This window comes from Candida albicans, chromosome 4, assembly GCF_000182965.3.
Source record: "Candida albicans SC5314 chromosome 4, complete sequence".
Taxonomy (NCBI): domain Eukaryota; kingdom Fungi; phylum Ascomycota; class Pichiomycetes; order Serinales; family Debaryomycetaceae; genus Candida; species Candida albicans.
Window position 1 is genome coordinate 191,707 of NC_032092.1, and position 14,944 is coordinate 206,650.

Genomic DNA, 14,944 nt, shown 5'->3' on the forward strand with positions numbered 1-14,944 from the left:
ACATATATTCCCTGCAAAAATACACCATAAAGATAAGTTTCTAATAGAAATACAAATTTCAATAACGTTAATGGAATTTGCTGAGAGTATCATTTAGCATAATATCATAAATGTTGGAATTTGATAGAAAAAAAAAAATCACCCTTTAAAAACAAAGATTGTTAAGAATATTAATGAATAACAAATAGGGTAAATAAATTGGCATCGTAATTATAACAAAATTTTAGTATTAAATACTTTATAAAGATTATCGAAAATAAAAAATATGAAATAATCAGCTCCGAATTAATGTTAAGGGACGTTAATGTAATAACAGAAAACCCCTTGTATTATAGCTGGATAACCCCCCCTCTCTCCCCCGCCCAAACACCACAACATACTATTATTGCTATTACGTATAAATTATGCTTATATTCCATATTATCACGTTAGCAAGGGATAATTTTTAAAAAACAAGTGGATCTTTATTTACAATTTCACTTTGTTTTTCCTCAAAGTTGTTAATTGGGTAATTCTGAGTTTGCTCCAAACAATCGACGTTTTCATTTTTGGACTCATTGTCAAGATTTGAATCATTAAAAACTATGCATCCAAATCTGAATGGTTGTCTTTCAAAAAATCTTTTGCAAAATCCATGCCAAGAAGCAGGGATGACCCCCCAACACACATACATTATGAACGTAATATAATAAAGTCCAACACAGCTAAAACCAAGGGAACAACTTACCACGCGAATGTCAATACTGAAATTATCAGAGTCGTTGGCAGTCCAATCGTAGCTATAAGGGTAAACAAGTTGGTACACAGAACTTCCAACGTACAAAAGGAAAAACAAGATCTCTCCACTAAACAAGATTCCATGATAGGCTCTCATCCCCATTATTGGTACACCAAACCAAATATAGCAATTGTAAATAAAATTTAACACTGTAACAGTTAATATGAAAGCATTTAAAGGATCGGTATGTAAACTGGTAGCAAAGCATCCTATATTTGCAACAAATTGAAAAAATCTGAAAACAACACTAACACCAACTCTAGTGGTACCCATCTTAGTAACTTATGATAGTCAAAAAAAAAAAACATTATTAGAGAACTATATATCTTTAAATGAATGGGGTTGCGTTCTTTATGTTTTTTTAAATAGCTATTTTACAAATCTCGTAAATGTTTTGAAATTTGCAAAGCAATATCATATTTTATAATTTTAAGTCGAGATACTTATTTTACAAGCACAGCCTTGACTGATTTAATGATATTTATCTTCTATTTATATTTATGCCAACAACTATAAATTAGTTAAATAATTTTGTTGACTAAATCTTTTATGTTTTTGATATGTACAGTGAATGATCCCCCCTCACATTATGGTACATTCCATCATCATTCAAAAAGAGATTTTTTTTAATAATAATGAATTATATTATGTAATCAAAAACCAATCAAATTTCAAGAGACTTCTACAAGAATATAATATGTGGAGTAATTTTAAGGTCTTTTATATTCTAACAAATTAGTAGCTAATAATTATACCCAAATGAAAGTAATTCACTTGGAATAACACTCAGACTATAGTTAATTGTTTAAGAAAAGGAAAATAATATATTTCCGTAAATAGATCATATATTTAACAAACTAAGATTTATTGATGAGCGAATATGAAAAGGAGAGAATCTTAATGTTTTGTTTCACAACTTTTACGAACTTTTTTTTTTTTATTTAATGTGAATCACCCAAAACTTAACATTAATGAGTATGGAGTTCTTTCTTCTTGAGCCTGTTTTGTCAACCACTGTACTGGTTGAATCAAGGGTAATGAGGATGTAGTCTGTATCTCTAGAAGATCGTGACTGGTTCAATTCTGATACAATATGTAAAACACTTACCCGATATTTCTGTGCATACAGAGGAGTAGATCAAGTGTGATACCTAGTAAGGTGCTCAGCATTTTACGAGTGATGCACAATTAACTATAAATAATTTTCTACCACCTTTGATAATAAGAAGAACACACCTGTCCTATATTCCATATATACTAAAATACATCAGAACTGGAAACAAAACAAAACAATACGCAATATTATATACTAGAGAACATATTAGGTGACTGGTTCCACTGTCAAAAAAGAGTACTAAACGTGTAACTACTTACATATAATAGTTTTCACCTGAGTTAAAGGAATTAAATACTAATGAAAATTTCAATATACAACAACTACTATATTACTCAAGTTAACTACTGAATGTACACATTGAGAATTGCTCTATCGGGGACACTCTGTTGAAATGATATATCACAATTTCACTAATTAGTTGAGATGAATTTCTAGTATTTAAACCTTATAATAAGCAATATTTTATTGCCCATTTAGGGCTTTCCTCTGTCGTCGTTAAACGAATGTGGTCATACAAGTCATAAATCAAGGGATGTCAAACTTCTATTTTTAGTTCCACCAATAAAAACAATCCCTCAACAAGAAATTAATTAATATACAATTTTACAAAGGGGGGAGGGAAAAGGAGCTGAATTGATGATATCATAAGAGCTAATGATAATGCCTTATAGATCTCATGATCACTCTTTGAAAAAAGCGGCTTTTTCATTTCCCTCCCTTCCTTTTTGCAACACTTCAACATATTTTAAGGAAAAATTTTTTTTTCATTCTCTTTGTTCTTTTTTGTGCAACACATCCCATGGGAGAAGGATCAAATTTTTTCCGGTAATAATAAACAACAGATATTGTGAGGTTTTTAGATCCCAATATAAATTTTATATTATCTACTACTATAAACGAGGGGGAGTTCCAACTGTACTTAAAGAAGGATTAAGGTTTAGTAGATAAGCATAGATCTACTAACTAGCAGATGTGTTGTCCTAAGCAACTAGATTTTTTGACATCTTGAAACAAGATTAATCTCGATTTGATTTAACAGAACTGATCGGTATTGATAAAATGTGGTATCAAATATCCTGAAAAACATATTATAATAAATCAAGCAATGCCTCGCCTCCCTTATTACTATAATTACTTCTAAACGAAGCCTTCAAATATGCGTATATGTGTGTGTATCTGTATGTGCAGATTGATCCAGTATACACTACTTTTTCTGTTCTTTTTTTCATTATTTCATTTATTCGGGATTTTCACAACCATTGAAATTTAGAAGGCTTTGATTTGTTCATGCAAGCATCAGATGTTTTTCTATCCAATCATAGTTTGGTATTGATGTTTAAGCTTTGGATTTGGATTTGGGTTTTGATTGATCTTATCTATTGTATCTTCTTATTATAAATGAGGCATTTTTTTTTTCAACAACTCTTTGTAGGCTTTAAAAATTATCAGATAATTTTGATCGTTATGGGCGTATAGGAGGGACTATATAAGTCCATCGATCTGACTTGAATTTTGAATATTTCTGTAAAAAAAACACTTCTAATAACCAAAAAAACTATATCAATACAGATCATGGAGAATAAAGTATCAGAAATATCAGAAATGACAACCGATTTAAATTCGAATTCTGAAACTAAATTTGATCATTTCACAACTACAACTAAAACTACAACTGATCAAATTCAAAAAAAATCAACTGAAACAACAACTACTACTCAATCAATCAGTATAAACAGTAAAGATGAAAAAAAAGCTGGCTCTAAGCTTTCAAGAGTTGTTAAAGTTTCAAGACGAGCACTTACAACTTATGCATCATTCATTGGTCCAGGTTTATTAGTTAGTGTTGCTTATATGGATCCTGGGAATTATGCCACGGGTATAACTGCTGGTGCATCCAATAGATATTCTTTATTATTTATTGTGTTATTAGCCGATATAATTGCAATTTTTTTGCAAGTACTTTGTATAAAATTAGGTTGTGTTACAGGTTATGATTTAGCTCGATGTTGTCGTGAATATTTACCTAAAAAATTGAATTGGATTTTATGGATATTAGCTGAATGTGCCATTATATCTACTGATGTTGCTGAAGTTATTGGTTCCGCTACAGCATTAAATATCTTATTAAAAATTCCATTACCGGCAGGGGTGGTTATTACTATTGTTGATGTTATATTTGTACTTATTGCTTATCGTACGGATACTTCACTGTTGAAATTTGTTAAAATATTTGAATATGCCGTTGGGTGTTTAGTTATGATTGTTGTTATATGTTTTGCCGTTGAATTATCACAAATTACTGCTAATGTGGGTCAAGTTTTCCGAGGATTTGTTCCTTCTAAAGAAATGTTTGATGGGAATGGTATGACGGTGGCTACTTCAGTTATTGGTTCTACAGTTATGATTCATTCATTGTTTTTGGGTTCGGGTTTAGTACAACCTAGAATGCGTGACTATGATGTTAAACATGGATATGTCAATTTATACGAAATTGCCAAAGAAGAGAAAGTACAAGAGGAAGAGGAAGAAGACCAAACTGAGATTTCACCAGTTGCATCAAATCCTATTCAAAACAATATTGCTCCTACATATGAACAAGAGGCAAAATTTTTCCGAACCAAATATAAACCATCTTATAAATCAATTTGTTATTGTTTAAAATATTCCAAAATTGAATTAATTGTAACATTAGCAACAATTGCCCTTTTTGTGAATGCTGCTATTGTTATTATTGCTGGGGCAACATTATATGGTACATCAGAAGCCATGAATGCTGATCTTTATACCATTCATAGTTTATTAAGCAAAAGTTTATCACCTGCTGTTGGTACTATCTTTATGGTGGCATTATTATCGAGTGGTCAAAGTGCTGGTGTGGTGTGTACTATTGCTGGACAAATGGTGGGTGAAGGTCATATCAATTGGACTTTAAAACCATGGATGAGAAGAATATTGACTCGAGCTATATCTATTATTCCTTGTTTGACAATTTCGGTATTTATTGGGAAAAATGGATTAGGAGTGGCATTAAATATATCTCAAATTATTATATCAATTTTATTACCACCATTAACGGCACCTTTGATATATTTTACTTGTTGTAAAAAAATCATGAAAGTTGAATTAGGTGAAGAAGATGAAGTTGAAGGAATTGAAGAAGATGATGGGGATTCTGGTAAAAGATATAAATATATGACTAATAGTTGGTTAACTACAATTATTGTTGTTATAATTTGGCTTTTAGTGGCAATTTTGAATGTTTATGCTATTTATCAAATGGCAGTAAGTGGTGTAACAGGATCATAAAAAGTTCAAGTCATAGTAGTTGAATACTGGACGTAATTGACACCATATTTCAAGCATTAAGCTACAGATTATTGTTAAGACGGTTCTAAGTCTAATAATAAAGTACATTTCTTTGTTTTTTTTTATAAATAAAATATTTCATAACGTCTAAATAAATAAATAATACAAAAGTCATGCATCGTACCAATTCATTAAATTGTTAAAATTATAATACAATTGAATATGCAGCAGCTAAACCAATCACATAAAAATGAGTGGAAGGAATATTTAATGACACACCAAAAGAAGTCTTGGTGGAAGTCGAATTATTATGTTGTCCAGCATATCTTGCTGAACCATATCCAGCAGCTGCTGAAGCTGCTGTTGGGGCATAATAATTACCATAACCACAAGTGCTTCCTGAACAATGATATTGATTATTTCCATATTTAGTGCCTCCAGTATAACGACCAGTACCATAACCTACTGCTGCTGCTGCTGCTGATGGTGCAAAGTAATTACCATATCCACAAGAATTTCCCGTACAATGGTATTGATTACTACCCCAATTTCTACTACCAGATGAACTTCCACTTGAACTTCCACCTCCTTTAGTTCCACTGCTAGACCCACTGCTAGAGCCGCTGCTGGATCCACCACCTTTACTTCCACTACTTGAACTTCCACTACTTGAATGACCACCACCACTTGAATGGCTACCACTACTTGAATGACCACCGCCACTTGAATGACCACTACTACCTCTTCGTTTTGTGAATTGAATTAACGCAATATTATTAAGATCTGAAATAGATACACATATAATTTGTGAAATAAATGTAAATAAAATTATTAGTTGAGTAAATAGCATTATTGATTTTTGTATGAGTTAATGGAATGAGATTGAAATAAGAAAAAAAAATATTTGGAGAGGAAGGTTCTTTGATGGTTTATTTATACTTGTTTTGAAAACTAATTAATCTGTATTGAATGTTATTTAAATTAGTTTAATTCTATTGATGTTGAATAATTAGTCAATACATGAGAAGAAGAAGTAGAAGAAGAAGAAGTTCGTAAATCAAATTATTAAAGCCGAACCCAAAAACAAAAGTCAATTTTGAGGCTTAACAAAAATTAAATTTTTTTTTTCGAGTGACGATGAGACTAAGTTTAAAAATTTATTGTAGTTGTTGTTGTTGTTGTTGTTTTGTACTAGTTTAGTCCAACTAACATATCTATGGAAATGATCATTATTGGCTATATACAAATTAACAACTATTACATTGATCTGATCATCAGTCGTTTTTAATTGATGATTTGTGGCTATGAAATTTCCCCTTTTTCCTCTTGTTCTAGATTGTTCATTCTGGGAGAATCAATTATTGCCGTGATATTTTTAATCAGGGTTTATATCTACAAACCAAGAAAAATATTGTGTTTGTGTTTTCGGTTGGTTTTGAGGACCCCCCCCCCCCCCCCTCCCCCCCAAGAAAAAAAATTTTTAACAAACAACCCCCTTAAATTATTTCTGTCAATATAGATTTATTGAAAATATTATGTATGACTTTTACTTGTGGCTTATGTTTCCAAAAAAAAATGATTGGTTCATACTCATAATCATTTACAATTAGTCAATATATAGAGCCTATTAACAAATTACCTCAAATTTATCATATTACAATAACTCTTTGAATTGTTCATTCTATTCATTTGCTCTAGAATTTAGTACTTCGGTTTGCTTGTAATAAGCATGACTAATTACAATGATTTCTAAAACATTGTTTATAGCTTCACTCAAATGTGGAGATGAGATAAGATAAGATTGGTCAGTCGGTTTACTTTTTGTTAATCTTTATTCAATATTTTTAAGGAATAATTATTGCTCAAAATTGATTGAAAAAAAAAAAAAGGTTTACTGTGTCCTGCATTTAACAGTTTTTGTGGTTTTTAATTTTTAACGCCAATTGAACTAAAAGTGTAATCATTCACGTGACAAGAATGTGATGGGTGGTGGGGTGGCTGTACACAAAACAGCAAATTGTGATAAATTTTCGGACCGATTACAGAATGTTAGAATAATCGGCAATATACAGATAGTAACCCAATCCACCCACTCGTAAAAATATTAATGTATAAGATATGAATTTTTAACTTAACCGATTTAAGCATTGCAACAGATAAACAATAGTCAGCCTTATTACAAAACAAAAAGCAACCGCAGTCACAAAATATTTCTTCAACTTATGAATAGATAGGAAGACGTATAGCTTCTTTATCGGATTTGTCATACAAGCAATTGAAAGACATCAATTGAAGTTTGGTTGTAGAATCAGAGTAAACTAACTGGCGAACTATAAGGTGATGTTAAAGTTTTCCAGGATGAGGATATCTACAATTGTAGTACTTTTATATAGTTTTTTTTTTACATTTATATATGTATATATATAGTTAACCGTAAATATAAATTCAAAGGATATATGGATTGTTATACTTTCTCATTACCTCCACCACCTCCAGTGGGGAAGTGAAAAAGAAAGGAAAAACATAAAACAACCCCTAATTGAGCCATTCCCAAGTAATATCAATTCTTCCTAATGATTCATCAGCCAATTTATCAAAAGCAGCGGGTGAGAAATCTAAATCATTATAAGCACAACCTTCACAACGATCAACAACAGTAACATCAACGGATTTTCCTTCATAAAATGCTCTAATTTTCTTGTTACATAATGGATTATGATTTGGATTATTACCAACAGATTTAGAATCATATAATTCATGAGAAATAGCAACAATGAAATCGGAATCGGTACTGGTGATACCACATGAACCTAAACCAGTAGAGTAAAAAGTACCTTCACCAGAAAATTCCGATCCAGTTGGTTGTGCCGAAGAAGAAGAAGAAGAAGAAGAAGAAGTTGCTGAAGTTGTTGATGGAGATGATGTGGTTTGAGTTGATAAAGTAGTTTGAATGTTATTTGTGGTTGATGGTTCAATAATTTCACTAGTAGCTGGTTCAACAATAGAAGTTTCAACAGAACTTGGAGCACTAGCCCAGTTATTATTGTTATTATATGAAGTAGCAGTAAAAGTTGTAGATGGGGTATTATATTCTTGAGTAACATCTGTGTTTGCAGCAGCAGCATTACCACTAAGAGTAGCAGTAGCAGTGGCAGCTTCAGTTTGAATCTTAGTGTTACCTTTACTATCTACCAAAACAGTAGTGAAAGCAGTAACAATAACCGTTTTAATTGGAGCAGAAGCAACCAAATTAGCTAATAAAGCAGATAATACAACTGATGAAAATTTCATAATGGTTATTTTATTGAATTTTAATTATATTGTAAGGAACGTAATAAAGTAGTAGGCAAAGACTTGTTTATAAGGAATCGACTAGAGTGAGGAAATGCTTTATAAAAGCAGATTTGAATTTTTTTTGGTTTTGGATAAAGGAATGTAAAAAGGTTTTAAAGAAAGTAAAATATCAAAAAGGAAAATTGATTGATATTGGGAAACCTGGACTAATTAGGATAAGAGTTGAATAGTAATAGATATGAAAAATCTTGGAAATACAGATGAAGCAGAAGAAGAAGAAGACAACTGGTTATATATATATATATGAATTTTATTTTTACTGTATTAAGGTAATAGAAAGTTAGTGTGTGTTATGAGTGTTATGATACGTAGCACAAAAATTGGTTGTGAAAAGCGAAAAAAAAAAAAAAAAAATATTATTGTTTACCAATTGTTTCTTTCACTCACTCACTGCATGTTCTGGTTACTCCTTTCCCCTAAATTAAATTAATCAATTAATTTTTTTCTTACCCCTTTACCAATAAAGAATAATAATAATAATGAACACACCTCTAATAATGATGTAATCGGTAATAATTAACTCATTTATTTAGGTCTAGAACAATATATACTGCAAGTATTAACTAACAACAATGAAGCCATTTAAAAAAAAAAAAAAATAGAATACAAAGACAAAGAGAGAATAATAGAAGCCATCATCTATCACCCATCTATCATCATCATAGCCCAGAATTTATTAAACAATTGTTATTCGGAATTTTGAGAAGGAGATGCATTAAGTAAAACGAACTGGATCATTGTCCTAAAGTGGTAAAAAAAAACAAAACCTTTTTTATTCTCATTTCTACACGACTCAGACAAACCACTAAAACCACAATTTTCAATTTTCAATTTTTAAACTTTAACACTAAAACGTTATTGCAAGTAACATACACATACAAATCTAATAATGATTAATCACTCCTTTCTCATTCTTTGTTAACCGAATGACTAATAATATACCCTTCTATTATATTGTACCTGGCATAATAATAAGCAATCTAGAAACGAGGAGTAACTACTACTTACCCTTAACTAAAATGATGAAATTGATATACCAAATGTAGATAGACCAACCAGCAATGAAGGGGGAATGACAATCTACGTTTCTTCTTTTTTTTTACTTAGATCTAGCAAAATTTACGCCATCCTTTGTCATCGTCTAGAGAATGCAAACTCTGAAACAGATACAAAAAAGAAATAATATTGTAGATCTAAGTAGGCGGTTACTGTCATTGCTAGGGCAACAACTAAGGTTTTTTTTGAGACMCACATAAGAATAAGAATAATAATAATAATAATAATAAGATGTAGTTAATTAATGTATTTGACACAGATACTACATCCTACAAAGATGATACATCATCATCATCATTGAATTGAATTGGAGGAATGAAAAATTATAAGAATTTTAGAAACTATATGGCTTTTTGTCATTCCTTTTAAAATGGTATTTTACACCAAGATTGTTTAAAGTATGTATAATAACCACCGCCGCCACTACCACCAYCACCAGGTTATTTTTGAAAGGGAGTAATTTCACTTAGTTAGTAAGTTTATTGTRATCCTCTCCTTCCTCCCTCCCTCCCCCCTTTCTAGTTTTTTCTGTTTGTGTTAATACTAAATTTTCTTTTTCTTTTTTTTTTTTCATTTGCGTGGATCCATTGGTTTGGATCTGTTTTCAACGCCTCTGGTTAACGCGTGGGTACACGCCTACACCTACGCCCATTTTTCAGGTTCTACATCCATTATTTCACGCATAAGCATGATTTATATATCTTGTAGTTAGGCGACGACGTGTCAGGTAGTGATGATTGGTTACCAATTGGATTAAACCCGAATTGTATTATTATAGTTGTAAAGTCAAGTGTTATTTTGATGGCCCTTTTTATTGGGAAAGGGGGTACCTCGAATTGAAAAAGAAATTCTAGATCCTATTATTATTATTATTATTATTATTATTATTATTATTATTGGTGTGTACGTTTATGAAAATGACTATTATTATACACATGTATAAAGATGCATTATAAAAAAGTTTATGTATATATATATGATTTGATTTTTGAATATGAATATGCTTGTATGTATGTGTGTTTTCTGTGTATGTGAATTCAATCCACAACACTGTTATTGTCTTTCTCCTTTTTTTTCTTCTTAATCAATACATCTATCAGAAAATACAGTTTCCAATTGACCAAATAACCATTTACTTTGAAATGAAGTTAATCCAATAGTTTTAGCTCTTAATCTCATATTTCTATCATCAGTTATCAATATACAATATTTGAATGTTTTGGCCATACGAGAATTTAATACTGGTGGATCTCGTTTCTTATAATCTTCTCTAGTACTAGAAGATAATCGTAAATTTAATCCTTTCATCAATCTTTTCCCCATTTCATCATGTTCATTAACCGCATGAAGAATGGTTTCATCAACATTTGATCTCCATGTAGAATTATTTTCAAATTCTGTAGTTTCATTTATATCAGATGCAACTGTACCATCAAATCTCAATGGAACAACTTCTCTCGTTAAATATAATTCACGAATTATAATTACTGATCTAGTGGCAGCATCAGCTATAGTGGCTTCTGGAGATTTTCTTAATGCTCGTAATTCTTGAAATACAATCAATGGAATCAGAACTTTAATAACTCCATTTCTAACACATTTATAAATTCGTCCACAATGTTTCAACCAAATATTAGTATCCAAAGTTATATGAGTTACATTACTATCGATTTTATCACCAAAATTCCCTTCATAATCTTCATCAATACTACCACCTAATGATAATGGATCGGTAGGAGTTCCAATAAAACTATCCCCATAAAAATCGTTATGACTAGTAGTAGTAGCACCACCACCACCACCAAAAGATGCTCGACCATATTCATTGGCATATACTTCTTCAAGATCATCTTCACAATCAATGATATCTTCACCTAATTCGAGATTTTCATCATCATATAAATGACTATCAAAACCACCAAACCATATTTCATCTTTTTGAATCGATGATAATTGATGATTAGTTTCAAACGTTAAATTTTCTCTAGATATAGGTTGCATAAAATTATTTTGCAGAAATCTTCCATCGAGTATAAATTCTTGAGCAAATGAATCATTGATTTCTCGATGATATAAATTTTGATCAAATTTAAATTCATCCCTAGTACGAACTAATCCAAATCCATAATTATCAGCTATAGTTCTTGACAATAATATAATACGAACAATCCTTTCATCATTATCATTTTCCATTTGATTTTTCGATTTTAAATCAAAATTATCTCCTGACATATTATTAATCACTGGATAAGTTCCACAAATTGGTAAATCAAATAAATTATTATTTTTAACTCCAGCAGTTTCCAGATCAATATAATCATGTTTTTCACTAATTAAATCAAACCAAAGTGTGCCCCAACATTTCCAAACTTCAGGTAAAAATTCATTTTGATTGAAATATTGAACATAATTAACTTGAAGATATTGAGTATACATGGCACATAATTTTGGACTATTTTTAACAAATGATAATAACGAATTCAAATAATTAATTAATGATTCCCATGGGAAAATTTTTTTAAATAACCAATGTATCATCGGTTGACTAAAAGGATATTTTTGAACACTTTCACCAATACTAATCAAAAAATATAACCATACTATTATATGAGCAGTAGATGCTTGCTTGGGACCAATTAAATAATGATTCAATATTCTCATCGATAATTCAAGTACAGATTTATTAATAAATTGAAGACAATAAAACCAATCATTTGTAGTTAAATCAGCAGCAGTAATTGATTGACCATCAACACCACCTGCACTTCCAATAGTAGCTAAATTGGCATCTTCAGTTTGTGAAGCACTTCTTGATTTTCTTTTACGATCCTTTTTATCTTTCCGTTCTTTTAATGCTTCTGGTAATTGAAATAATTTGGCAAATGGATTTTTCGCATCACCAAATCCAATAAGATGATTAATATTAGAAATGGCAAATAATGATCCTTTATTGAACCAAAAATTCATTTTTTCAATAGTATTTGTTGCACTAGGTTGTTGAATTTGTTGAATTTGTTGCTGTTGTTGTTGTTGCTGCTGCTGTTGCTGTTGCTGTTGCTGTTGCTGAGGGTCACTACTGATTGAATTTGCACTATTACCTGCAGCGTATAATTCACGGGTGAAAAAATTATACCCATTTGAATCAGAACCAAAAGTTAATCCATATCTAGTAACCAAATCAATTCCATATTGTAATTGAGAGTCATGTATGCTTTCAGTAGTATTCCCGTCATTACTTCTACCATTATGAATACTGAGTAAAACTTTATGAATTTTAATGAAATCAATAATAGGTAATTCTAATAATGATAAAATGTTTCTTTGGGTGCATATATTTTCCACCACTAATCTCAAATAATGTTGTGTAGGAACAAAAGGATCACGACAAATCACAGATTTACCAATGTTGACTAAAGCATCTAAATTGTCCTGTTGTACGGTACACATATGATAATATATTTTCCCATGTCCATAGAGTGTTTTCATGGCCACAGAATACCAACATTCAGCACTGATTTTCCAATCAATGAATTTGGATGCATAAAGGGCAATGGCCATTCTTGATAAATCACCCAATTTTTCCAGCCACCATCCTTCCATTTCTAAAATTGGGTCTGTTAAATTGGAAATAATATTAAAGCAATATGATATAAAACACAGACAAATTTCATGATCTTGGAAAATACTCATGATATTTTTCAAAACTTCAAGAAACCCCACTACTCCATAAACCCACATTCTTCTAGGAATCTTGTATAAGTCAACAATATTTTTACCGGTTTTAAATTGAGTTTGATTTGATGATGGCTTTAAAGATGTGACTAAAAAATCATAATAGTTATCCAATAAGGTTATATTTTGATGATATACAGTCCATAAATCATTCAGTAATTCCGATGTTCTAGTTACACCAGAAGCTACTGATGAATTTGAATTTAATGAACTTGATAAATTTTGAGCAGCCATAGGTGATCCATAAACCAAATTTGGATTGTTCGTTGAAGTTATTTGGTTTATTTTTAAACTTATCTCCACACAATTATTTTGAATGATTTCTTCATAGTTGACAATATTCTTGTAAGTTTCTTTGAGTTTTGTTGCAAGTTGTTGTTCTTCTTCCGACATAACTCGCTGTTGCTGTTGCTGCAGGGATGGTGGCGGTGCAGAAGTTTGCGGCGTAGGTTGTTGTTGTTGATAATTTTGTGAATGTGTCAGGTGCGAATATGATTGCTGTTGCTGTTGCTGTTGTGAAAAAGAACGGGATGCTACTTTAGTGTCCATTGCCTCTTGGGTATTTTCTAACACAGCATTGGAATCAGACAGATCAGAATGATTATGATTTGATAAGTGTGATAAATGATTGATATTAGGACTCGACGGAACTTCATAAGCCGACGGTGTGGGGGTTTTCATGTGTTGAATCACATTTTTTCTAGATCGAACATTATAGCGTGGTGATGACACTTGAGGTGCAGTTGTAGGTGAATTCAAATTCAGATTATTGTTATTGACAGTAAATGGATATTCTTGTGCACTTTGCATTGCCAACGGGGTTTGAAGTGGATTGGGTGTTCGTTTATTAGATGTATGAACCATTTGTGAAGATAAACTATTCTGTCTCTTTTGTGGTGTGCCTGAGTAATTATCAAATGAATGTAGTGTCGGATCAAATGTATTGTTCATCCTTTGCAAAAAGGGGAGTGAATGGGGGACGGAAAATGATTGATTGCTAAAGTAAAATTAAGTACTGTTGGCAATATGATTTATATATAAGAGTGTTGATGAATAGCAAAAACCAAATCAATGTAATTCAAAAAAAATAACCCAACTCCTTGATTATAGAAGATAGAAATATTGAAAGATTGAAAATATGATTGGTTGGTTGTATTGATTCAAAAATGATATATTAAAAAGGAAGAAGAGAAACACTTTTGATTGAATCAAATTGAATTGAATTGAATCTGGACAGCAGTAAAATTTGGCAAATGGTTTAGAAGGAAAAAAGTAAATTGGGATCTTCACCGCCTTTTTTTTTCTTCTCAGTTGTTGTTGTCGTTGTTGTTGTTGTTGTCCAACACCCACTCACTTACTTACTTACTAATTAATTAAGAAAGAGAACAGAGAAAAAAAATGGCTGATGTTTATTAAGTAAAGTAAAGTGAAGTAAAGAAATCAACAATTTCTACTCACTCTCTCTCACCATAGCTTAAATTTTTAAACTACAACAACAAACAACAAACCACAAATTACTCTCTCTCTCTATACAGTTTTTTATTCCCTCATACACACACTCTCTCACTCACCCAATTTCCACCTCACCACCTTTTCTACCT

The 14,944-nt window shown here is 31.1% G+C and overlaps 5 protein-coding genes across 5 annotated transcripts; 1 reads left to right on the forward strand and 4 right to left on the reverse strand. All coding sequences in view use genetic code 12, as the record gives it.

The window, feature by feature from the left end:
• Positions 1-445: 445 nt before the first annotated feature.
• MRV1 (Mrv1p) lies at positions 446-1,051 on the reverse strand (the record flags this gene model as incomplete). The annotated part of the gene is made up of 1 exon (XM_717665.2): positions 446-1,051. One exon carries the CDS (start codon positions 1,049-1,051, stop codon positions 446-448), a length of 606 nt encoding a protein of 201 aa, XP_722758.2.
• A 2,416-nt stretch (positions 1,052-3,467) lies between these two features.
• CAALFM_C400990WA (uncharacterized protein) lies at positions 3,468-5,201 on the forward strand (the record flags this gene model as incomplete). The annotated part of the gene is made up of 1 exon (XM_717664.1): positions 3,468-5,201. One exon carries the CDS (start codon positions 3,468-3,470, stop codon positions 5,199-5,201), a length of 1,734 nt encoding a protein of 577 aa, XP_722757.1.
• Positions 5,202-5,406: 205 nt separating this feature from the next.
• PGA57 (Pga57p) lies at positions 5,407-6,051 on the reverse strand (the record flags this gene model as incomplete). Its single annotated transcript, XM_717663.1, has 1 exon — positions 5,407-6,051. One exon carries the CDS (start codon positions 6,049-6,051, stop codon positions 5,407-5,409), a length of 645 nt encoding a protein of 214 aa, XP_722756.1.
• Positions 6,052-7,736: 1,685 nt separating this feature from the next.
• Positions 7,737-8,492, reverse strand: DAG7 (Dag7p; the record flags this gene model as incomplete). Its single annotated transcript, XM_717662.2, has 1 exon — positions 7,737-8,492. The coding sequence occupies one exon, from the start codon at positions 8,490-8,492 to the stop codon at positions 7,737-7,739; it is 756 nt and encodes a 251-aa protein (XP_722755.1).
• Positions 8,493-10,691: 2,199 nt separating this feature from the next.
• On the reverse strand, positions 10,692-14,294 carry CAALFM_C401020CA (uncharacterized protein; the record flags this gene model as incomplete). The annotated part of the gene is made up of 1 exon (XM_717661.2): positions 10,692-14,294. The coding sequence occupies one exon, from the start codon at positions 14,292-14,294 to the stop codon at positions 10,692-10,694; it is 3,603 nt and encodes a 1,200-aa protein (XP_722754.1).
• Between the last annotated feature and the right edge of the window lie 650 nt (positions 14,295-14,944).